Genomic DNA, 25264 nt, shown 5'->3' with positions numbered 1-25264 from the left:
TAAACAGATCATATACCATAGAGATACAATTAGTTCAAATTCAAGTGTAATAGATGGTCTAAAGGGGAAGATACAGAGTGCAGAATATAGTTCTCAGAATTGCAGTGTAGCAGTTCCTTAGACAAAGTCCAATGTCCTCAACAGGGTGGAGGTAAATTGAACTGTACCCTAACATATGAAAGGACCGTTCAGAAGCCTGATAACAGAGGGGAAGAAGCTGTTCCCGAGGCTGGCGATGTGCACTTTCAAGCTTCTGTACCCTCTGCCAGACGAGAGAAGGGAGAAAAAGGGATGATTGGGGTGGGACAAGTCTTTGATTATGTTGACTTTTCGGAGGCAGTGTGGTGTGGCGGAATCGATGGTGAGAATTCTGGCCTGTGTAATGTACTTGACTACTGACAACATTGCAATTTCTTGGAGCAGAGCTGTTCCCAAACGAGGCTGTATTATGACCTGATAGTATGGTTTCAATGGTGCATCTGCAGGGTTTGTTACTGGGGACATGCTGAATTTCCTCAGTCTCCTCAGGTAATATTAATGCCAATTAACTTGAAGCTCTCAACTATTTCCACATCTGCACCATTGATGCTGATTGGGGCATGTACTCCATCATATTTCCTGAAGTCAGTAACTAGCTCGTTCATCTTGATGACATTGATGGAGAGGTTATTGTCCTGGCACCAAGAACACTAAGTTCTCCTTCCCCCCACTCCGGGTCCTTCTTCGTTCTTCTCGCCTCCTGTCCCCTCTCCCTGTTCTCGCCGTCCGGTCCCCATCCAACCTACGGCACTCATCACCGATCCACCTTACTCTCAGCGGTTGCTTGTGGGTCCCTCCTCATTCTCGCAACGCGGGTCCCATCGACGCCCACAGCGGGCAAGCTGGACCTACCGGGCGGGTCTGACGGCAGGCGAGTGGGGCCTACTGGAGGGCTTGGCCCACAGTCGCCGGGAACACTCCTGGCCATGCAGCTCGCCGGGAACAGGGGACCCATTGTTGCCAGCTATTCTGCCCACCTTCTCTTTGTAGCCTGTAAAAGGTAGTCAAGCTATAACAAGCCTTGCCACAATCACAAGACTCCAACTTGGTCTAAAATTGCCTCGAAACTCCAACTTGGTCTGAAATTCCGTCTTGGCATTCATAATGGCTCTGTGAAGGTCGGAGATAATTTTTTTTGTACTGTTCGGGATCATGTGACTTGAATGTTGCAGGCTTGTACTTCACCTGGGAGTGGACCTCGAAGATCATCTATGGTTTCTGGTTTGTCTTTCTTTGGAACATAGTCCTCTACACACTTTCTGATAAAGACTCTGACACCAGTGGCATATTCATCCAAGTTAGCTGCAGATTCCTTGAAAATGGTCACGTACATTGACTCAGCAACTGCGAAGGGTGTTAACAATTTCTTTGGACTGCTCTGCACAACTTTCTGCATAGGATCCTCCCGCTTAAGTTTCTGCTTATAAGCAGGGAGCAGATGCACAGCCAGGTGATCAGATTTAGCAAAGTGGGGTCTTGGAATGGAGTGGTTTGCAATTTTGATGGCTGTGTAGCAGTAGTTGAGATTGTTTAGGCCATGTGTTGCCATTTCATTATTTGGTTTATTTAGAGGCAAGATCAGTTTGAAAGATGTGCAACAGGTTTATTTTTGTAAATTATGTGTTTATGGGCCAGGGTTTATCGTAGCATGATTAAAGCCCAGGAAACCTTTCAGATCAATGTGCTCTGGATCAACTGTCTACCAGCAGAACTCCCGAGTTCCACTCCTTGGCTGCTATTTCTTGCAACATTTTTCTTGCAGTATATTTATCCAATTCACTTTTGAAGGCTAAAATGAAATCTACTCCAGGCTGAGTGTACAGGTTCCAGATTCTAACCAAACACAAGAATCAATTTTCCTTATGTTGCTCTTAATTCCCCCTTTTTATACCTGTGATCTCTTCTCCTTTGACTCCTGTACCAATGGGAATTGTGTCCGATTATCCACTCTGTCCAGCATCTGCAATCTCTTGTGTCTACTTCTTGTTGCATCTAGTTTTATCAGATCTACTCTCTGCCGCCTTTTAAGATAAGTTACAGTCTTTCTGTCAATTCTTACAACTCTAGTCTCTCATCCCATGAGTCATTCTTGTAAATCTTTACTCTGGAGTCCCCTCTTGCTTTCATATCTTTCCTCCAATGAGACGTTTGCTATCGAGCACAATACTCCTGCTGAGGTAAAACAGCATATTGTAAAAGTTCAGAATTACTTTCCTGTCATTCTATCATTTTATTGATGAAATCCAGAATTATTTGTTCATTGTTAACCATTGTGTTAATCTGAGCTGCTTTTACATACCCAAACCCCAGGACCTCTTCATGCACCCTTCATTCTATTTGTTTTTGTTCATTCTACTAAGATGTTACATCTTGCATTTCTTAGCATTAAAATTCTAGCATCCCATTTCATCCATTCATTTATATACCACTGTAACTTTTCGTAGTTCCTGACACTGCCGAGTATTGTTTCATCTGCAAACTTAGAAACTGGGCTTTGCACCGCCAGGTCAGATCATGAAAACAGATTTTTTTTAAAACAAAAACACATCGATCCCTGGGGAATGTCATCATTCACCTTCCTCCAGTCCAAAGAAAGTACCATATATCACAATCTTCTGTACTTAGCCAAGGTCTTATCCATGCAAACAATGTCCCTTTTAGATCATGTGTTTCAATTTTGGTGGCTAATCTTATTGTGCAATCTCAACTTGACCCTATCTGTAAATTTGCAAAGATTAATTATTTCTACAACTATCACTGAAAAAATGCTTCCTTCAGTTTCGCCAGCTTCAAGAACAAACAGAAGCATTGAAACAGGAAAACAGAATCCTGAGGGATGCTGTAAGCAAAGCACCCAGTCAGATGGAGAGCAAGTGAGTATCCCGAATCTTGGAACTTGTATGGTAAATACAAATTATTAGTTAAATACTTTGTTGTTGATTATTTCCCCAATAGCAACAGTGCTAAAGTGATTCAAAGCCATGATTGTAGATTAGACACTGGGCCACAATATCCAGAACAGCCTTTCTTCCAGAAGATTTCTGTGGAAACACAGTGTGGCTTCTGTCCATCTGTGGCATTGTGTAGGGGGAGGTGGGAGGAAAACAAATGCCAGGAATAAAAGTGATAACTGTTCCCTGCATTCATTGACCTAACCAAGGTGCTTGATTCTTTAAATTGTCGTGCTCTGTCGATCAATACTCCATTGCCTTGGGTATCTGTTGAGGTTTGTCATTGTGCTAAATTCTACACAGTGATATAGTAGCCATTGTCCTTGAATATAAATTCTAAGATTGATGCCTACTGCAAGAGGATTGGGACCCAACAGGCTTGTATGCATGCTTCCACCTTGTTCACTGTCAACCCATTCTGAAGCCCGAACATCCATCTCGCTCTGCACAGGCATTGCAAGCAACACTAGGTCTCTGCTTAAGGGGGCTTGACCATGGTATGCAAGGGCTATGCAGAGTGGGCCACAGTTATTCTTTGTGATGGGTTCTGGCTTACTACTCAGATTGAAAAGTTTCCCATCCATGGATGCTGATGCTTAAGTTTGTCCTCATACCGATATATCGACATTGGTAATGTGTAGGCTGTATGCTGCTGATTGCTGTAAGTGGCTGTCTTGTCCAACAAGGCACACATTTTGAGGCCCATTGACCTGTTGCTGAGGTGGGATGATGGGGGAAGGGAACAGCCTGGGACTTCAATGAAATTCCTTTATGCAGCACCATGCCACGACAAATAGCCAAGAATCTAGTTCCTCTTTCGCATGAAGATGCATCAGACCTAATGGATATTATCATCCAGAACAACAGATCATTCATCATAAAATATTGCTCTTCTTTAAAATGTCATTCCAACTAGCTAAAAATGCAATTTGGGTTTGTACAGAGTGCTTCATAAATTTCTTTACAAAATGTTGAATGCAGGCAATCGACAGAACTAAACAAATTGCGCCAAGACTATGCTAGATTAATGAATGAATTTACAGAGAAAACAAATCGTCTTCAGCAGGAAGAGTTGCAGAAAAAAAACTTGGAAATTTCCTATGAGCAGACAGTTCAACAACTCAAGGTATAATAGTCTAACATATTAGTACGAAAATTGAATAAGAATTTGTTAGGGTGGACTTGCTAAAATATTCTCAGGTGTTTTGTACTTTCAACATTGCGTCTTTTGGTAACATAAGTCTGTAAACTACAACAAGAACAATTTTTAAAGCTCAAGTTTATCTTGTTCTGACCCTAATGATATTAATTGAATTCTGCCTTTTCTCTTTTTAAATTATCTGTAAACATTCTAAATTCATATCTTCTTGTTTTGATCTCATCTGATGAATGTTTCTTACATGTGGCAAGATAACCAGATCCTATCTATCTATAGCTATACACTAAACTCTTGTTTGTTTGTTTGTTCCCGAATTGCAGCCAAAACGGTACACGATAGCGCGACAATTTTAAGCCACCTTACTCACCATCTGGTGCTAATGGAAGAAGTTTAATTGAAATCGGTGTTATATTTTTAAAGTTACTCACATTTTAAAGTTTAAATCTATCTCCTCGGGAGTGAGGGGGGGGGGGGGGGGGTGGGTGCTGCACCAATGCAGGAGAGATTTGGGCCCAACGGGTCCACTTGGTCTAGTATATTACTAAAACTCTCGGTTTGTTTGTGTGTATTTGTTTATATGGTTATGTGTGTACCATGCCCTCCATAAAAACAAAACGGTACACGACAGCGTGACAATTTTAGGCCCACCCTACTCACCATTCCCCTGTGGTCTGAGTAAACCCACTTTTGTTACTTTTTAAAAACAATTTACCTAATAAACTTTAATAAATGCGCTCCCTCCCCCCTGGAGGAACGGCGCCCGTCCTGGCGTGCCCCGCACCTGACCTTCCTCCCGTGGTGCAGCGTGGCAGAGGCTGTGGCAAAGGATCCACAAGATGGACGTCTCCGCCAATCGCAGCCGAGCTGCAGGAGAGACTTCGGCTCCACGCCCGGCCTGTAGGAGAAATGGGGCCGAGGTCAGTGCCTTCTCCCTGTCGACTCTCGCCCACCCACGGCCCCGAGAGACACTCCCCACCCGGCAACGGGTCCATGCCGTTGCCGCCGCTCGCTGCAGATTGCAGCCGAGCTACAGGAGACACGGGGCCGAGGTCAGTACCTTTTCCCTGTCCCCCCCCTTGCCCGCCCACAGCCACGGGTGCACTCCCCGCCCGGCCACGGGTCCATGGTTGGGCCGAGGGAGATGGAGGGGGGGAGGGGGTCGGGGGGGGGGGGGGGGGTGGACAGGGGATGGGAGAGGGATGGGAGAAGGGGATGGGGGTCAGGAGAGGGTAGGGATGGGGGCAGGGGGTCGGTGGGTGGAGGGGGTCGGGGGAGGGATGGTGAAGGGGATGGGGAGTGGGGAGGGGTGAGAGGGAGGGGGAGAGGATGGGGAGGGGGTCGGGAGGGGATGGGGAAGGGGTGAAAGGGAGGGGGTCAGTGGGTGAAGGGAGTGGGGGAGGGGATGGGGAGGGATGGGGAAGGGGTGAAAGGGATGGGGAGGGGAGAAGGGAGGGGGAGTGCAGGAGGAGAGAGGGGAGGGAGGGGTGAAGGGGATGGGGGAGGGGTGAAGGGGATGGGGATGGGGGAGGGGTGAAGGGGATGGGGGAGGGTTGAAGGGGAGGGGGGGAGGGGTTGCTGCACCAATGCAGGAGAGGTTTGGACCCAACGGGTCCACTTTGTCTAGTACTTAATAAAGGTTTCAGTTTGCCTCAACATTTTTATAGGAATCTTCTTCAGGAGCACCCTTAAATTGGCTCTTGTGTTGGATGTATAAATCTTATTTGTCTTTATGGTATCATCCCATATTACATCTCTGCTTAATCTAAATGTATAAAGCTTGGATCTCTTCTACAGAAGTTTATTCAAAGGGCACCATGAATTGAATACTCTTTGAAAGAGCCTGTCACATTTTCCTACCCTTTCCGTGTCCACGTTTAAATTCTCTTACCTTTTTTTATGGCACTGGTTATAAATTTTAATGATCCTCTATCCTACCTATTAATTTATTAAAGAAACTGATTTATTTCCTTCCAGGCTTTGCCTGATTAAATGTTCTTCCCCGTACACTGAAAAGAATAAAGCTATTTTGCACCCTTAATTACATATCGCCTAATGCTATTCTGAGCATTAATATCAGAGATGAATATCATGAGAGAAATATATAAACAGTTTTGTTTTGATGTGTAATTTGAACTGGACAATTTTCAATTATCTATTGACTGTAACATTTTTTGTGCCAGGAAACTGAACATTTGCATTTATTGAGGTAACCTTAAACAGGCTTTAAGATTATATTCTGTTGCATCTGAAAATAAGCTGTATTAATTTATGTTGTTTTTCTCAAAGACCAAACTGCAGGAAGAAGTTGAAAGAAGAAAAGAAGAAGTACAAAAATATCTCCGGAACATAACAGCAGAGCATGAGAAAAGACTAACAGAAATTCAGAATGCAAAACAAGGTATTTGTTTACTGTGACAGATCTATATTAACCCTTTGACTATTGGAAGCTGCTAACTCTTTCAAGTTTTATTGTGCTGGTTGCCTCAAAACAAGTGAGAATGCTATATAATATCTATTCACATGAATATATCTCAATAAATATTAATTCTGAAGTGGACTTGAAAACCATTTGATGTTTAATATCTGGCAATTGTTGGGATGCGAGTCCATAAACTGCAGACATCTCTACACTTGGTCTGTTAGCAATCATTGTAATCTGTTTGAGGTAGCAGCCTTTGTGTTCTTTAATACATAGCTCCTAGACTGTGTACCATTCTGTTCCATAGAAACATGGAAAATAGGTGCAGGAGCAGGCCATTCGGGCCTTCGAGCCAGCACCGTCATTCAATATGATCATGGCTGATCAACCAAAATCAGTACCCCGTTCCAGCTTTTCCCCCATATCCCTTGATTCCCTTAGCCCTGAGAGCTAAATCTAACTCTCTCTAGAAATGATGGAAATATATAAAGAAGCAATTGGCAGACACATGAAATAAAATGAGAGAATAGTGGAAACATTTGGCAGGGCAAGAGACACCTGTGGAATTAAAATGGTGTTAACATTTCAGGGCAACTAGAACGGGTTGTTTTTTTTCGAATTTGGGCATTTTTTGAGGGGGTTAGGTGCTGGAATTCCATCTCAATTCATTTGCTTCGAAATTGGTAAAAAATATATATTTTGGAGCTGATGCCCTTGGTGTTTCAAGAGATTGGGTATTGGGGAAACTCAATGACATTGTCAATGTCATTTTGTATCTCCGACCACTGCTATAACTTTGAATTATTTACGTCATTAGAGCAAAAGGAATGCGCCTGTCAACTGGTATACTTAAGTTGAAAAGTATCTGTTTAGCTACAGGGAAATTAAACTGGGGATCCAGTGAAATGGTACGATGATGTTGTAAACCTGAATAGACTGTATAAGATGGGACTGCTCTTATTCAAAATGTCTTTTAATTTATTAATTATACTTGCTCTGTATCTTTATTGTAGATTTACAAAATAAACTTAGGGTTGCTGAAAATGAAATTGGCAACAAAAGCGAAGAGGTGCAGAGTTTGCACAGTAAGCTCACTGATACCATGCTATCTAAACAACAGTTAGAACAAAAGATGGTGCAGGTGGTAAACGCAGAACAAAAGCGAGCTAATGCAGATGATGTTCTGAAGATTCAAGTACAGGTGTGACAAAACTATGTTTTCTCCTTGTTTTATATTTTTTAAATGTTCCCCTAGTCTGCTTCTTTGTCTCAAACACTCGACCAAAAAGTATATAAAGTAGAACAAATGTAACTTTTTCATTCCATTTTTCAGCTGATTGATACTTACCTGAAGTCATTTTTAGCCCGAAATATTTTTTATAACTGCCAAGTCGAAGTAATAGTGACATTTTGAAAAGAAAAATTGCATTAAAAAAAACCAAGTCATTAATGTAATGGTGAAAACACTTTCTGATTTTTGTTTGGACATGAGGTAGTGAAACATCGAACATAAAAAATAGTGCATAGTACAGTGCAGGAACAGGCTCTTCATCCCACAATGCCTGTGAGGAACATGAGACCAGGTTAAACTAATCTCCTCTCCCTACACATGATCTGTATTCTTACCCCCTCCCCTCCCCCCCCCCTTCCCCAAACATTCCCTGCATATTCATGGGTCCATCTGAAAAGCTTTTTAAATTCCACAATCCTACGTGCTTCCACGACCATCTCTAGCAGTGCATTCCAGGCACCCACCACTCTCTAAGTACAATGATATGGAATAATTTTGTTCCAAGTGGTGTTCCAGTCTTTAAGAGAAGGAGAACTGGAAGAGCAAGAAGGTCAGAAGGTTTGTTTTGGTCAGGAATAGTCTGCTATGACGAAGTAGCACTTTCCAATCTATTCCCTCTCCAACACATACATATTTTTTTCTGTCAATGTACAATGCCAGTAACTTCTTTCCCTAGTTTTCATTCCATAATTGCACCCATTTTCCTTCTCGTTTCCTCTCGTGCTGCATACTGTTAGAAGCTCAGCATTCTGTGACTCTGCTAATATACAGCTATTTCTTTAAAGTACAGGTCCACCACAGATTTTCTGGTTCCAGAGCCTGTCTGGATTGTCTGTTTTGCCGGACCAACAGAGGTTTGGGGTTCCGAGATATCGGCCCGCAAAGTCAGCCGTGGAAGTCGGCTCTGGGGACAAATATGCCGGCTCTGGCCAGGCCAGAGTTCCAGAGCCCTGGCCATAGGCAGCAGATTTGTTCCGCCAATTGGCCTGATGAGGTCCAGATCGACTGACTCATCCAGCCGAGATGCCATATTTTCAGGGGGACCTCTGGGGGAGGGGGCTTTCCGGAAATCGGTGGTGGATCTGTAAAATGTCACTGTGCTTAACTTTTTATTATGGGGAAAATTGAGAGAAAAAATGAAGGGCACTCTGTCAATGAGAATGTATAGTAAAGGTTTTGTCTTTCGATTTACATAAAATATTCATTTGGAAGAACTGAACCCTGTGGATCATTCATCAAATATTTTGTAGTTGATTCAGGAATCAAAGTTGTCTTAAGTGTATTCTCCATTTAAATAGCGTAATTGCCATAAATTCCTAAAATTGAACAGTCTATTTCCATTAAGAAAAATGCAGTTTTCCCCCTGACTATATTTAACGAATATAGTTTGATCTTGATTTTCTGTTTATTACTGATACTCTGAGGAAAGAACACTTGGATCAGAATTTCTTGGATGCAACTAAAACGTAAGACGAGCCCTGTATCTTAAAGAAAACAATAAAAGCGAAGAAATATATTTGTTATTGGAAGAGACAGCATCATTTTCACATTTGGGCAAGGGCATCTAAATGGTTGAATTGTTTTCATAATTGTGTCTTTTTTTCTTTTTTTTGTAATATTTTCCTTTGTTTTCTGTATGCTTAAATTAAAAGGATCTGTTGGAACAGAAACAAACTATGAATGCGCAGATCCAAAATCTTCATGCTCAACTGGCAACTCAGGTATAAATTTGTTGAAAAGGCATAAATCTCAATTTGTCAATATCAAAAAATGAATTGTTCTAACTTTGAATTAAATAATTAGTAGAGAACTCCTAGTAACTATTTTGTTGCACTGTAGAAAAGTTACTCATTAGTTTACTGAGCTATCCAATTTCAGCATTTGCTTTGTATGCCTGGGGCATAAAAGTCTAGGTCCACTTCGTGGAATCATACACCACAGGAAGCTGCCATTTGCCCAATTGTCTTGATTTCAAGACTCTGCAAAATGGCTATGTGTGCATGTTGGAAGAGTACAAGAATAATTTGATTGTCTTTGTGTATGGTATGATTTGCGTGGATAGGGGGCAGTTTTTTAAAAACTAATATTAATATGTGACAATAATATACCAGTATGAAAAGCTTGATTAGAATAGTTTGCCACCGTTTATTGATAAATCTTGTGTCCTTTAGGGCATAGTAAAGGCTGTGGGTAAACATAGACATTTATGCACTCCATTTTCTTGTGTATTTTTTCTTATCCTGTGGAGAATTTAAAGTTTCTAATATGCTTGAAGAATGAATTTTTCTAAATTAAGTCTCTTCACTTTGTCTGTTTTGCTCCGTAGGCCTCTGCAGTGAGTGTAGTTGAAGAGATGCAGAAGAAGTAAGTCAAAGTTTATTAACGCTGATGGGTGTTGTCAACCTTGTAACTGCAGAGAGAAAATACTGGCTCTGCAATTATAATTGAGCCTGCTAATGATTGCAGGCTAGTTCATTGGACACCAAATGTGCAGGGTCGATAAACTCCGAAATTGCATCCACTTCTGCGTGTAATACAAATCTCTCTATTAATGTGGGTGAGGCACAATTGACCTCTTGTCCACATCAAAATGTGATTAATGATCTGTGCAAACTGCAGAATTTTTAAAATGTGGGATCTGTTCTAGTAAACTTTGCTCAATACAGCTCCCACATTTGCTCAATACAGGTTCCACATCCCACATTCCACATACACTGGAATTTAGAAGGATGAGAGGGAATCTTATTGAAACATATAAGATTATTAAGGGATTGGACATGTTAGAGGCAGGAAACATGTTCCCAATGTTGGGGGAGTCCAGAACCAGGGGCCACAGTTTAAGAATAAAGGGTAGGCAATTTTGAACGGATATGAGGAAAAACGTTTTCATTCAGAGAGTTGTAAATCTTTGAAATTCTCTGCCTCAGAAGGCAGTGGAGATCAATTCTCTGGATGCTTTCAAGAGAGAGCTAGATGGAGCTCTTAAAGATAGGGAGTCAGGGGGTATGGGGAGAAGGCAGGAACGGGGTACTGATTGTGAATGATCAGCCATTATCACATTGAATGGCAGTGCTGGCTCGAAGGGCCGAATGGCCCACTCCTGCACCTATTGTCTATTACATTCCTCTTTTACTTTGGAAAAAAAAGATGATAAGTCCCGTTTGGCCATTCAAAACCAAAATTTATAACTTGCTCCAAGATGGAGGCAACACATTTTGGGTTCTTGTTCAGAGATTTCCTTTTTAATAAAAACATTGCTGTTGTAACTTTGCACTTCCGGCAAGACATGGAGAGGGTTGTTCGGTCTTGCAGAATCAAACTAAAATGGGCGGGAGAACAGAAAATTCATCCATTTCTCTGAATAAGTTTGGTCAGTTAATTTAAGTGAGACGACCAAAGAAACTTGGTGCTACAGATCTGACCAATGCAATTTCTTTCAATTTAAAGGATTGCAGAAAAAGAGAGACAGATGAAATTAATGGAAGAATCTTTACATCTTCGTGCAACGAGACAAGATCAGGATATACAAGTAAAAGACTATTTTTAAAGTAGATTTCTTGGAGAATTCTTATTATTTTTAAACTGTCATAATTTTAAACTTATAATCAGCAATTATCAATAACACAAGTGTCATGTTTGTGAAAAATAAGTTGTGATTCTAATATTCGGTATTATCTGAACACAAACTTCAAATAATCATGTGTGGATCAGCCAAAGGACAGTGTTCAATCTTGTCTGATCTGAGAGTTGTCAATGAATGCAATATGCCATCTCATGATGCAAAATGGAACCCATTTTATTTCTTTTAAAAACATTATTTCTAGATATTCATTTTGAGGCATAATATTTAATCAAGTTGAAGTGTCAGTAAAATATGTGTCATTAGCCTTTAAAATCACTAATGAGGAGCAAATGGAGTAAAACTGACTAAATGCTCTTTTTGAGTCATTTTAAAATCAGGAACTTTAATTTGCCTCCAATGTTTTTAAAAGAAATAAAATGAGTTCCATTTTGCATCATGAGATGGCATATTGCATTCATTGACAACGTCAGATCAGACAAGATTGAACATTGTCCTTTGGCTGATCCACACATGATGCCACTTTGGTTTCCTATTTTATGTATAACAAAGTGGCAAGACTGCCATTTTGGTTTCCTATTTTATATATAACATTTGCTTCTCTGGCATCACCATTTTTGGAGTTTGAACTCTTGGCTGATCCATTTGTCTGAACAGTTCCATAGAATATAGATGAGAGAGAAAGTATTTTAACCTCGAATTGATGTGGACATGAAATAAGATTGAGATCGGAGGGGTGAGTGGGATTCTAATTTTTTTTCTTTCAATTTATCTAAATTTAGTTTGGAAGGCTGCTGAATTCTTAGTCCATCAATGTAAAATTGTAGATTTAATTGTTTTTGTTTCTCTGGGTTATTTAGTTTTCAGTCTGCAATTTAGTGTTTAGATTTGGATAGGTTCATTTTCATATACACTAGATTCCAATAAACCATTACCGAAACCATTACCGAATGCTATAAACTTCAAGCTGTGAACTGCATTGGTTGTATTAGTGACTTTAGGCTTTTGTTTTGATTTTGCACTATATTGGAGTTCTATAATTTATTGAACCTTTGATGTTTGATTATCATGTTGACTATTGAGTACTGTGTTTGCAAACCTGTTGTGCTGCTGCAGGTAAGAATTTCATTGTACAGTTTTGGTGTATATGCCAATTAAACACTCTTGACTCGAAGTGTGCAACGGCTATAGAGCATTCAAGCAGAATGTGCAACAATATTACCAACATTGACCTGGTCTCAACTGAAAGAACAAATTGTCGTATTTCCCCCACCCCCATGCAAATATACTTCATATTCAATGATTTATAAATGAAGAATATAACATTTTCTATTTTATATGTAGAGTTTGCAGAAAGAGAAGAAGACTTTAACAGCTGAAGTACAAAAGTTGCAAGTTCAGACATCTAAGCAGGTAGGTTACTTTACGGTTTAACTACTTTTAATTTAGAATGTTTCCCCTCTATCATTGTTGATAGCGATTGCATCTATACTTCGCAGCTCTGTTCTCCCAAACTTTTCTGGATATGCACCCATTTTTCCCACAATCCCAATCCCCTTTCCCTCCACCACATGTGCCCTCATCACCATCCACCCATATCTCTTCCTTGTGGCTTTACATTTACACCTCTTATCTCTGTATCTCACAGCTTTTTGTCTTTTCATCTCTGATCTTTTGTCCAACCATCTGCCAATCCAAGCATCCTCTCACCTGTAGCCACCTATCACTGGCTTTGTCCTGCCGACACCTCTTCCAGCCTTTTTGCCCCAACTATAATCAGTCTGAGAAGGGTCTCAACCCGAATATTCATGTTCTCCAACGATGCTGCCTGACCAACTGAGTTACTCCAGCAATTTGCATTTCCTGGAAAGAGTTCCTCTGGTCCTTGCATTCTACCATATCAATATCGGTATACAATGTATTCCTTTAGCTTTATTGTGTCAGTTCTACATAGTGCTCCATTCCCTGATTTTTCAACAACTTATCTACTTCCATTTTAATGATTAATGACCCAACCTCCACAGTGTAGACAAATCACTATCCTCTCTGAGAAGCAATTACTCTCCACCTCTATTTCAATGACCAGTGCCTTATCTTACAACTATAACTATGTGCTCTTTAGAGACTCTCCCACTACTGAAAACATATCACCATCACTCCCCCTTTATATCTTGCATCTTTGAAAAAGATCACTGCTTATTTTTCTGAACAAAGAATACCAGTTCAACCTGTTTAGCTTCTCCTGAGAGGACAGTCCTCTCACCCCAGGAATTAAATTTGGTGAATCTAGTGGACTGCCTCCAAAACAACTATATCTTTTTGTGGATTAGGTAGCCAAAACTCTATGCTGTGTTCAAGCTATCACCTCTCCAATATCACCTGAATGCACTTCCAGTTACCACACTGTGGGGAAAGAGGTGATAGCTTTGGAGAAGGTGCAGATGAGATTCGCCTGGATGTTTCCTGTGTTGAAGTAGTTCAGCTGCGAGATTAGACTGGAGGGGCAAGGGAGTGGAGGAGGTTAAGAGGAGATACGATTGATGTGTATAAGACTGGGAGGCATAAATAAATTAGACTGCAGGAAATTTCCCCCATATCAGATGTAGATAAAACCAGAGGAAATAAATTTAGAGTAAGAGATTTGGAGGGGATCTAAGGAAGACCTTTTTCACCCAGAAAATAGTGATTACCAGGTCTGCAGTGCCTTAATCAGTGGAAGCATTTAGGAAGTTTTCAGAAAAGCACTTGATTTACCTAGGTATAGAGAAGGCTCTGGCCCAGGTGCTATAAGATGGAATTAACATGGATGGATGCTCACTGGTCGGCATGGATGTGAAGGGTTAAATGGCATCTTTATGTGCCGTTTGACTCGATGACTGTCCAATTTGCAACAGAACTTTTCCTTTACTAAACTCCAGCCTTTTTGCAATAAAGAATAATGTGCCAAATGCGGTCTTAACAACTTGCGGCACCTACCTACTAACCATTTCTGATTTATGCATTGGAACACTGTATTGGGGTAGCACAGTGGTACAGCTGGTAGAGCTGCTGCCTCACAGCACCAGAGACCCGGGTTTGATACTGAGCTCGAGTGCTTGAGTGGATGCGAAAGTGGGATAACATCGATCTAATGTGAATGGTTGATCGCTGGTCACCGTGGACTCGTTGGGCCGAAGGGCTTGTTGCCATGCTGTATCTCTAAACTAAACTAATCACTTGGATTTATCTATACTCGTAGTCTTATTCCACAATCTACCTTTTGATTTCTCTTATAAAAGTCCATGATGTTGCACTTCCCCATATCAAGCTTCATTTATCAAGGTTGAGCCACAAGAGACTGCAGATACAATGACTCCATGTTAAGGGTTTCAACCTGAAGTGTCGACTGCCCATTTCCCTGCACAGATGCTGCCTGACCTGCCGTTTTGCCCCATTTTCCAAACTTTATGTCCAATTGTGCAATCTTTCTGTATCCTGATGCAGTGTCACTATCCTCACCATCCCTTACAGAGTCGCAATCTCTCAGTAGCCTCTTCCCACCATTCACTGACCTAACAGAACTACCGAGTGAAATGCAAGGGAATTGTATCAGGTGAAGGAGCATTTCATTTGCATTTCTTTCAATCCTGTGCACTGCATTCAGTGTTCACAACATTGCTCTACTCTGCATTGAAGAAACCACAGGCAGGTTGGATGTCTGCTTTGCGGAGCACAGGGATTCAGTTTATGGGGTTGGCTTTGAGCTTCCAGCTGCCTCCCATGTTAATGCTCTGTCCACTCTGACAAATATTTTTTTTCCTGAATGTACAGTACCTAAAGACTATCTCAAATCTGGTTTAAAGGAAGAAAATTAATTTGAAGATATTTTTCATAATGGTACTTTATAAGAATGTGCTGCTTACTCTTTTCAGATATTTAGATGTTTATCTTTCTTTTATATGTAGTCTTCAGTTTTTTGCAAGATGGAACAGATGCAAATAGGGTGAGTTATCTTTTATCATACTATTTAATCCAGTGCTATTTCAGTTACAATTTTATAAAAAACACAAAGTACTTGTGCTATATAACTCCTGGATAAGCACTCAACTAAGAAAACCAAGCCCAAAACCAGAGTATTATCCAACTATATACACCAACTTACTCCATGTGAAAAAAAGACCCAGCTAACCTGCATATTAATTCTCTTTAAAAAAAACTAATCCTGTGGATCTCATTGGGGTTGTCAAGTGGGCGCCTCCCTCATTGGTGTTTCTTTGAGTTAGGCCCATGACACCTCGGGAAGGCTCAACAGTTGATTCCCAGAACAACCCCCCTCAATACTTGCTCTCACCACCTATGCTACCAGTATCTATTAAATAAAGGAAGCTGCAGCCAATTAGCTCACTCCAACAAATGCTAAGCACCTGCATCCTATCTTACATAAATCCTCGCCCATCATTAAGCTTGTAACACCACAAATATCACCCTTGCATAACACCGGGATGCACTTGCACAGACTACAATTACAAAGAAATACACGTACTGCACATCATCCGTTTCCTTTCTGCCGCCAACCGACACTATTTCTTCTCCACCAAATCCACCTACTGCCTTGCTTTGCTTCCTCTGACATTTGCTTTACAGCCTGACGCAAACTCTGTCCGTGAATTCCTATCTCTCCAAATAACGACGTGGTTGATCTCGCTATGAAACTTCTACAACCCACCTCTACAGGACGTACTCTTGCTCTCCATCCTCGCTGCTCAACTTCTGCTGCCAACTCGACATATCTTAAGCCTTTTCCTTTCATAAGCCTCATCCACTAAGTTCCAAGACACTGTCAGTTCTATAAAATACACTATCCGCTGACTAACTGACCAGAACACTCTATCAGGCCTCAAACTAGTAGTAATCATTTCCTGCGGAACAACAAGCTTTCCTCCTAAATCTACCCACATCTCCCAATCATTGGCTCTCTGTAACTGGCCTGACTCATACCTATCTGCCAAATTTCCCTTCTCCACCTTTCTCTCCCTCACGGACAAAATCAATTGCTATGCTCCCAGTCCTGATGCCTACTGAATTAACCTGTACTCTCCTCTCAATTGCTACAGGTATGCACTTCAATACCTGGTTATGCTGCCAAGTATGAGAATGACCAGTCCTACATCCTGACAAAATGTGCCTCAACGTTGCCACCTCTAAACCCAAGGGACACGCCGGGTCTCCACCTACCCATTATTTGAGGTTCTGCTGTGATGGCAGCACATCATAAATAGGCCTTATAAGGAAACTTGCATGACCTGCCTCCATACACCACAGGTCCGTCCAGCTAAACTTCCTCTTCTACACTTTCCCAGTTCATCCACTGACCCTGCTTAACCTGAGCTACTGCCCTTACACATCTCACTGCTTCCTCCTGATGACGTACCTGCTCTACAACCAATTTCCTCCTCTCTGTTGGACCTGCCTTACTCCACACTGCTTTCCCTGTGCTGAGCCCAAAGCTTCCTTTCCCTCGCTGCACCCTACTAACAATGTCTTGCATCAGAACTGTTTGTGCTTCTTCTACTGCCTGCTTTGAGTTCCACTTCCTCCCTCTTGTTACACTTGGCATCAGATTATTAATGAAGGTAAGATAGACACAAAAAGCTGGAGTAACTCGGTGTACTCCAGGTTTTTGTGTATTTATCTTCGGTTTAAACCATCATCTGCAGTTCCATCCTACACATACTAACTAAGGTATTCTTACTCCCTGATAATTGCAACCTCTGTTAGGCTAGACATTGGTAAATGGAGAATACCTTTCCCATATAAAGCCACATTTCTAAGACACCATGGAACTCCTAACCATTTCCTAATATATGAACTAACCAATCTCTCTAACCTTTCCACCTTAGAAATTGGCACCTCCTATACTGTCAATGGCCACATCGACCGAGAGAATATTCCAAACAGCAAACACCACACCTTGAACTTGCCTGGAAGCCCTGACTTATTTCCAACCTGTCAGTAACATCTTTTCTAAGTTGCAAAACCTGTTCAGTGTCATCCAACTTCCTGTTATACCACCGACCCAAACTTTTAACTGATTTCTCTATTATAGATGGAATTTCTTCTTCATCCACACAGAACCTTTTCTCCACTACCTTTCCTCTTGCCAAAGAAATACTCCGTGACTTACTAGGCTTAATCTTCAATCCAGGCCATTTAAGATTATCATTTAACTTCTCTAACAACCTTCTAGTACAAGCTACTGTTGTGATCACCAAGGTCATATCATCCATATAGGCCCTGATTGGAGAGGCACAGTCCGTCCTGCCATCTCTCCCCGCCGATGACCCACCGTGATGCTCCAATCACTCGCTCCATCGCCATTATAAACACTAACGGGGAAATAGTGCACCCTGCCATAATGCTCATCTCTAGTCTCTGCCATGCTGTCGTAAAGTCTGCTGTACTAAAGCACATTCGGACATCTTGGAACTATGCTTTCACTAAATTTACTAATGATCCTGGAACTCTGAAGAAATCAAAAGCATTCCAAATAAAACTATGTGGCACAGATCCAAACGCATTTGCCAGGTCCAAAAACACCACATGCAAATCTCTTCTCTCGAGCTTGGCTGGCTGAATCTGGTGCCATATTACACTGTGTACGAAGCAACCTGCGAAACTGGGATTCTTGCTTTCTGCACTGTGCTATCTATTAACCTATTCCTTTCTAAATAACTTGCCAGCCTCTGTGCCACTATGCTAAAGAAAATCTTGCCTTCTACATTTCACAGACATAGAGGGTAAAAACTGACTTAACTCTGAAGACTCTTTCTCGTTGGGAATGAAAATTCCCCCTGCTCTACGCCAAACCCTTGGTATAACCTGCTTCTCCCAAACTATACACAAGAGCCTCCACAAGAATCTAAGCACAGCAGGCGCACTTTTATATACCCGGCAAGGGACTCCATTCAGCCCTGGGGCCAAAGAAGCCTTTGCACGGCTTCCACTCCTTCCTCATTGGTGACAAAACATCTAACTTTATCTCTCCTAAGGATGGTATATCTGGAGGGAGACCTATTCCCCTTTTCTTTTCTGGATCCAACTATGTCCTTTTAAAATATTCCTCTAACTCTTCCTTTGAAGCATTGAGCTTTCCACTTTTTTCCTGACTAAACATTCTTTTAACAAATTTAAATGGATCCCTATAAAGTGCTGACCTGATTTGCTCCTCCTTCTTCCTCCTCCTCCGAAGGTGTTCTGCCCTCCTTAATATTGCTAACCGATTTCTTATCTCTTCTTGCAAAACATTAATTCCTCTCTCTCATCAACTGACTTTCTCCACTGCTTTCTCAACTGTCTCGTCTCCTTCACTAATCTCGTGATTTCTTTCTCTTGTCTAGATCTAACTACCTGTGGAGCCTGCACATTTTTCTCAATAACACCAAACCTCTCCGCACCATATTGATAAACTCTCCCATCTTATCTAACTTGTTTTCCTCTGTCCCTTTCAGAATCTCTAGCACCGTTACCAGATCTACATTAACAGTTTCCCATTCCTTTCACTTGCCCTAGGCCATTTAACTCTAGGTTTCAGCCCATCGTTGTTCTCCACGACTGGCAGATTAACCTCGCCACCACTGACATCCCCCTCTACAGCGCCTGTTCCCTCATCAATAACAGGGGTAATATCCTGCGAACTGTGGTTTTCTACCCATCGCTGGACTTCACTCGACTGACTTGACTGACTTCTCAAGACGTACTGCTCAATGCAATTTTCCTGCACTCCCTCTAACAGGCACTTCTTTCCCTGATGTATTCTGAGGCCCTTTGCTGTGGTTACTTTCTGCCAACCACAAGAACAGACCGGGAACTTCTTTCCCTCCACCACTGAGCCGTTGTCCTTCATTGATTGGCTAATCCTACTCGTAGTCCTTTCCGTTCCGTGGTCTGTAGCCGGGTAATCCACCTGTGAATCATCTTCCGCCCCTGCTCTCGCAGACTCTAGGGGTGTCTTTATTTTATTTGTTGTAACTTTTTAGGGGTGCAGCAAAACAATTTACAATCTATGCCACTGCTGCAATGAGGTGCTAACCCATATTTGTGTGTGTTTGATGACAGCCTTGCCTACAGTCTGTCTGTTCTTTTCATCCTTTTTTTGTGATTTTTGGTGAGTTTTAAAAGTTTGTGTTAATGTTCTCTGGTTTGTTTTATGTGGGGGGTGGGCGGGGAGGCCGGGGTAAACCTTTTTTCAATCTCTTACCATGCCGGAGATGTGATTGTTTTCCGGATCGTATTTTTGGTCGCTCTGCGGCCTAACATCATGGAGCTGGAAGTCTTGCCCGGGACTGACTTTGAGCCCCCACGGAGCGTGGACTTACCATCTGAGCGTGCGATTCCTTGCCTGGTTTAACATCAAGGAGCTCGCAGTCTCGGGTTGAGACCGATGTCGGGAGCTCCAAGCTGCACGAGGTTCAACAAGCCCCGACCCGGGGTAGATTGGCCGGCACGGGGAAGCTGAGATTCCCCCCCCCTGATTAGGAAGGCCTTCCGCCGGCTACAGGAGTAAAATCGTCCCATCAACGGAAGGTTAGAGGGCCCCGACCGCTGGAGGACAAAGAAGGAAGGGATTGAACTTTTTTTTCGCCTTCCATCACAGTGAGGAATGTGGAGGAGTCACATTCTCATGTTAAATGTGGATGCTCATGTTAAAATGTATTTTGTGTTTTCTGTTGCTTTTTATTGTTATGACTATAGCAAATGAAATTCCTCGTATGTTGCAAAACATACTTGGCTAATAAAGTATATTATGATTATGATATTTTTGTTTTATGGAAAATCAGTCTTCAGGAACGAGATGAGAAAATAAAAACAGTTGAAGAGCTTTTAGAATCAGGACTTATTCAGGTGGCAAATAAAGGGGAAGAAATTGAGGTATGTCAAATACTAACTTTTTCAAACTTCTCCATCATAGAATATTTTTTGTAAGCCACCTTCAGCTCGTAATTCAAGCTTTTCTTTGAAATTTTTTTGTAGACGACTTAAAAAAAACCTGATATCAATGTGTGATGTTAAGGACAATATTTCTTTATAATCCTTCCAGCAAGCTGGTAATGGAAAGTATTGTAATTTGAAGTGGTGGATCATATTGAGAGGAATATGTCGGCATGCTTGCATTTCTCTCGGTGGATACATGTGCCAGGAACCAACATTTTCTAGCATCAATGCGAGTAATAGATCTGCATTGAATACTGGAACTTACTGGCAATTTCTAGAATGTTTTCTACCAATTCTACCGGTTGTAGAATTTCCTGACTCCTGGCTGTGGTGAAACAATAAAATTGATTATTAGTGTGGGTAAGGTTCCCGCCCCAAATGAAATTGTTATGCAGGTTAATTAACATGACAAATGCCTTATGTTCTTGACGTTTTTGAGGTTCTTAATGTCATCAAAGACCCACAGCACCTGACCAAGCTCTCTTTTCATTGCTACCATCGGGAATGTGGTACGGAGCCCAAGACCCATTACCTCCAGGTTCAAAAACAGCCGTTTCTCCACTAACCATCAGACCTTGAACTACATGGCACAATCCTAACCCCAACTCTACCTCAGAACTGAGCCACTACAAACTGCATCACTGCAGTGGTTCTATCGTGGTATGGTTTACTGAGAATAACTGAATTTATCTTGCATTAATTGTTGTTGTTGCATCTAAGACGTCTGTAAAGCTACATATCTGATGCATATGGCCAACAAATACTCTTGACCTTTGACCCAAGGTGTAGCTACCATATCAGTCTGAAGAAGGGTCTCGACCCAAAACGTCACCCATTCCTTCTCTCCTGAGATGCTGCCTGACCTGCTGAGTTACTCCAGCATTTTGTGAATAAATACCTTCGATTTGTACCAGCATCTGCAGTTATTTTCTTACAATATCAATGCTGAAGTATCTTTAATTTATAAGTAGCCAACAAATACTTAAGAGATAGAGAAACAAGGAAATGCAGATGCTGGTTTACAAAAAAAACCCAGCATCTCTGGAGAACATGGATATGTGTTGTTTCAGGTTGGGATTCTTCTTCAGGCTGATTGTAGGGGGAGGGGAAGGACAAAACCTCAACCACAAAGGTGGATACAGGTGGGGGGAGGGGGGGGGGGGTTGAAAGGCTAGACGAAGGGCACAGATGAAAAGACAAAAGGTGTGAAACAAAAGAATTGGAGTGTTGCAAATTGTGAAGCTCGAGGAAGGAATGTAAGTGGAAAGGGAGGGGGGGGGAGAAATAAATATGTGTCATATCATATCATATATATACAGCCAGAAACGGGCCTTTTCGGCCCTCCAAGTCCGTGCCGCCCAGCGATCCCCACACATTAACACTATCCTACACCCACTAGGGATCATTTTTACATTTACCCAGTCAATTAACCTACATACCTGTATGTCTTTGGAGTGTGGGAGGAAACCGAAGATCTCGGAGAAAACCCACGCAGGTCACGGGGAGAACGTACAAACTCCTTACAGTGCAGCACCCGTAGTCAGGATCGAACCTGAGTCTCCGGCGCTGCATTCGCTGTAAAGCAGCAACTCTACCGCTGCGCTACAGCTGGGATACAGGAGGAGAGGGTGGAAGGAAATGGGGGCATTTGTGGTTTGTGTTAGTAGTTACCTAAAAATGGAGAATTCAATGTTCATAGCGTTGGGTTGAATGGTGATCCATTGAGCATAGGTCCTCGCTTTGTTCTCAAGTGAATGTGAGTTTTCATGGTAAAGGAGCATGAGCAGTACTGAATTGACCAACAGCCTCACTTAACATTAAACAATATCTCATACTGTAGCACTGCCTACAATGGTACTGCGATGGCATATTGAATGCGTTTATGGTCACCCACACTTTCAGGAGGACATGATTGCGTTGGAGTTGGTATAGATAAGCCTCGTCAAGGTGTTGCCTGGATTACACCATGATATTTCTGAATGACTCCATGGGCTAGATTTGTTTTGCCTGCAATCGACGAGGTTGAGCGATAACCTGATTGGGCTGCAGAAGATTATTAGAGGATAGAGTTTAAAAAAATGTTTTTCCTTGGTGAGGGTGTCGAAGACAAGAGGGTCAAGGTAGGAGGTTTAGAGCGTGTCTAAGGGTGTGTTTTGACTTGATGCTCGAGATGGGAACGTCCTGCCTGAGGAAGTGGTGAAGGCAGATTGCCTTGTGAAGTTCAGAACCATTTAGAAAAGCATTTGAAGCACCGACACCAAAGGCTACAGTCTTAATGCAGATTAATGGGATTAGTGTAGGTAAGTGGAACATGCGGCATGGACTGCAGGGTCCATTTCTGTGCTGTCACAGTCTGATTCCATGAACTTTGCCTCTGGATTCCTGGCCCACAATGTAACCACAAACAGATATAAAAGCAGACACTTCTGTTGCTGAAACTTTGTGAGCTAAATGGGCAATTCCTAAGAATGCCTATTCATACAAATTTTAATTAGTAATGGGATAACTTATTGAACCAAAAAAAAATCTGAATGTGCATTCTAAGCTTTATGCATAAATTGATGAACTTTTTATTTCATTTTAAAGAACATGAAGATGGAAAATAAAAGCTTAAGACAAAAGATTCAAGAACTTGAAATGCAAAATGCTGAACAGGTGAATTAGAGCTGATTACTTTCCTGACGATTTCAAACCTGGTTTTGTGGCTTTGAACATTCACATTAGGTCAAGTAATCTAGTTGCATTCACCTATAAGAGGAATGAATAAATTCAAGCTACCAATTATGATCTTTGTACACACATCCTCCATTCCCAAAACACCCAGTCCCCTTTTCCTCCCTCTTTCCCCTTCCACCCACAGGTTTGTGTTCCACTCTTTCTCTCCTTAGCTGACACTCTTTTGTTTCCTTTTCACCTCTAGTCTTTATCACTTACTCCAACCATCTGCCAATTAACCCCTCCCCTCCACCCAACCTCACCAGTATCCACCTATCACTCACCAGGTTATGTTTTGCCCCCACCTTTTTCTAGGTCCTCCAGCATTTTGTGTTTTGCACAGAATTTTAATTGCTGTTTAAAAAGATTACACTGTAATTGAATCCATTTGTCACTTATATTTATAATCGATCTGTAGATTTGATACAAGTTTTCCCATATTTAAGTGTGGCATTTAGGTAATATGTCCCAAGGGTATATCGACACACTGAGTGAGTGGACAACAGCGTAGAAGAATGGAAAAATGAGAAGGTTACCCATTTCTGCTGAAATGCTGGGATGGGGTGCAGGGGAGGGGGGAGTGGTGGTCGGGGGGTGGGGGAAGGGAGTTGGGGGTAGGAAGTGGGTGGGGGAGGAGGGGAGAGGGGAGAGGGGGAGTGGAGGTGGGGGAAAGGTGGGGTAGGCGGGAGTGGGGGGGGAGGCGGGAGTGGGGGGGGAGGCGGGAGTCGGGTGGAAAGGAGGGGGTGGGGATGGAGGGGGTAGTGGAGAGGAGTGGGGGGACATGGACTGTTGTGATTTGCTGTTGAAGACCACTGGAGCAAGTATGTCTTCAATGAAATTAGGTATGTGCATTTTTAAATGAAACTCTTTCTTCATAACTTAGTCATACATTTTGTGTAAGGAAAAAGCAAAATGGAGAAAACAAAACAAAACAACTTTTTCTTTGTATTGTAAAAAGTATTTCTGTTCAATAACCTTTCTATAAATAGCAGAATATACTCGTGATAGGCCTGACATTGTACATGTAGTCCAAGAACTACAGACTGTTGGAAATAATAGTCGTTTTTCACACATGAATGTAGCGCAACGCATACGCGCATTTGGCGTGCATTCCTTTTTTATTGCTGAAAAGTTGCATTACGTGCCATATTATGAATTTTGATGTAAAATTCTGAAGTTTGGACATCAAAATTCTGGATTTATAAAATCAAATGTTGGGAGGTCTGAAAAAGGAATACTTGTTGTAGAGAGAGTGCAGCAAAAATGCAAATCATTAGCCTAATTCCTGGATGGTAGGATTGCAATATGAGGAGAAATTAAGATCTCTTTGGAGTATAGAAATGTAAGAGAAACTCATTGAAACATATAATGTTCTTCCAGGCTGTGCCAGGGTAGATGTGGAGAAGAAAATATTGTGAATTATTTTAAAGTTTGATCTGCATATTGAAAAGTGAAGAAGTAAGACATAGAAACATAGAAAATAGGTGCAGGAGGAGGCCATTTGGACCTTCGAGCCAGCACCGCCATTCATTGTGATTATGGCTGATCATCCACAATCAGTAACCTGTGCTTGCCTTCTCCCCATATCCCCTGATTCCACTAGCCCCTAGAGCTCTATCTAACTCTTTTAAATTCATCCAGTGAATTGGCCTCCACTGCCTTCTGTGGCAGAGAACTCCACAAATTCACAACTCTCTGGGTGAAAAAATTTCTTCTCACCTTAGTTTTAAATGGCCTCCCCTTTATTCTTAGACTGTTGCCCCTGGTTCTGGACTCCACCAACATTGGGAACATTTTTCCTGCATCTAGCTTGTCCAGTCCTTTTATAATTTTAATATGCAGATCAAACTTTAAAATAATTCACAATATTTTCTTCTCCACATCTACCCTGGCACTGCCCACTCACTCAACCTGTCCAAGTCACCCTGCAACCTCCTAACATTTCCTCTACTCTCTTTCCCTTTAACTCTATCCTTGTCTATCCCATTTGACCCCCCACCCCCCCTACTATTTAGTTTAAAACCACCCGTGTAGTAGTAGCAAACCAGCCTGCCAGAATGCTGGTCCCCCGTCTGTTGGGACTCACCTCGGTGAGTCATGAAAAGCTTCGAGAGGCTGATCAAGAACCAGATCTGTGCCT

At 41.9% G+C, this 25264-nt stretch overlaps 1 protein-coding gene across 3 annotated transcripts in view; it reads left to right on the top strand.

Moving 5' to 3' along the window:
- The window catches only part of ktn1 (kinectin 1), a 100689-nt gene that overhangs the window by 37002 nt on the left and 38423 nt on the right, over window positions 1-25264 (top strand). For all 3 annotated transcript variants that reach the window (XM_078406650.1, XM_078406649.1, XM_078406648.1), the window contains 11 exons: window positions 2818-2912; window positions 3972-4116; window positions 6436-6547; window positions 7582-7769; window positions 9512-9580; window positions 10186-10223; window positions 11307-11388; window positions 12784-12852; window positions 15384-15421; window positions 20256-20346; window positions 22996-23064. In XM_078406650.1, the coding sequence (XP_078262776.1) occupies window positions 2818-2912; window positions 3972-4116; window positions 6436-6547; window positions 7582-7769; window positions 9512-9580; window positions 10186-10223; window positions 11307-11388; window positions 12784-12852; window positions 15384-15421; window positions 20256-20346; window positions 22996-23064 (996 nt within the window). The remainder of the gene's footprint in view (window positions 1-2817; window positions 2913-3971; window positions 4117-6435; window positions 6548-7581; window positions 7770-9511; window positions 9581-10185; window positions 10224-11306; window positions 11389-12783; window positions 12853-15383; window positions 15422-20255; window positions 20347-22995; window positions 23065-25264) is intronic.

Source organism: Rhinoraja longicauda, chromosome 10 (assembly GCF_053455715.1).
Source record: "Rhinoraja longicauda isolate Sanriku21f chromosome 10, sRhiLon1.1, whole genome shotgun sequence".
NCBI classification, from domain to species: Eukaryota; Metazoa; Chordata; class Chondrichthyes; order Rajiformes; family Arhynchobatidae; genus Rhinoraja; species Rhinoraja longicauda.
Note: the sequence above shows the minus strand (reverse complement) of the source record. Positions and strands in the feature narration are given on the sequence as shown.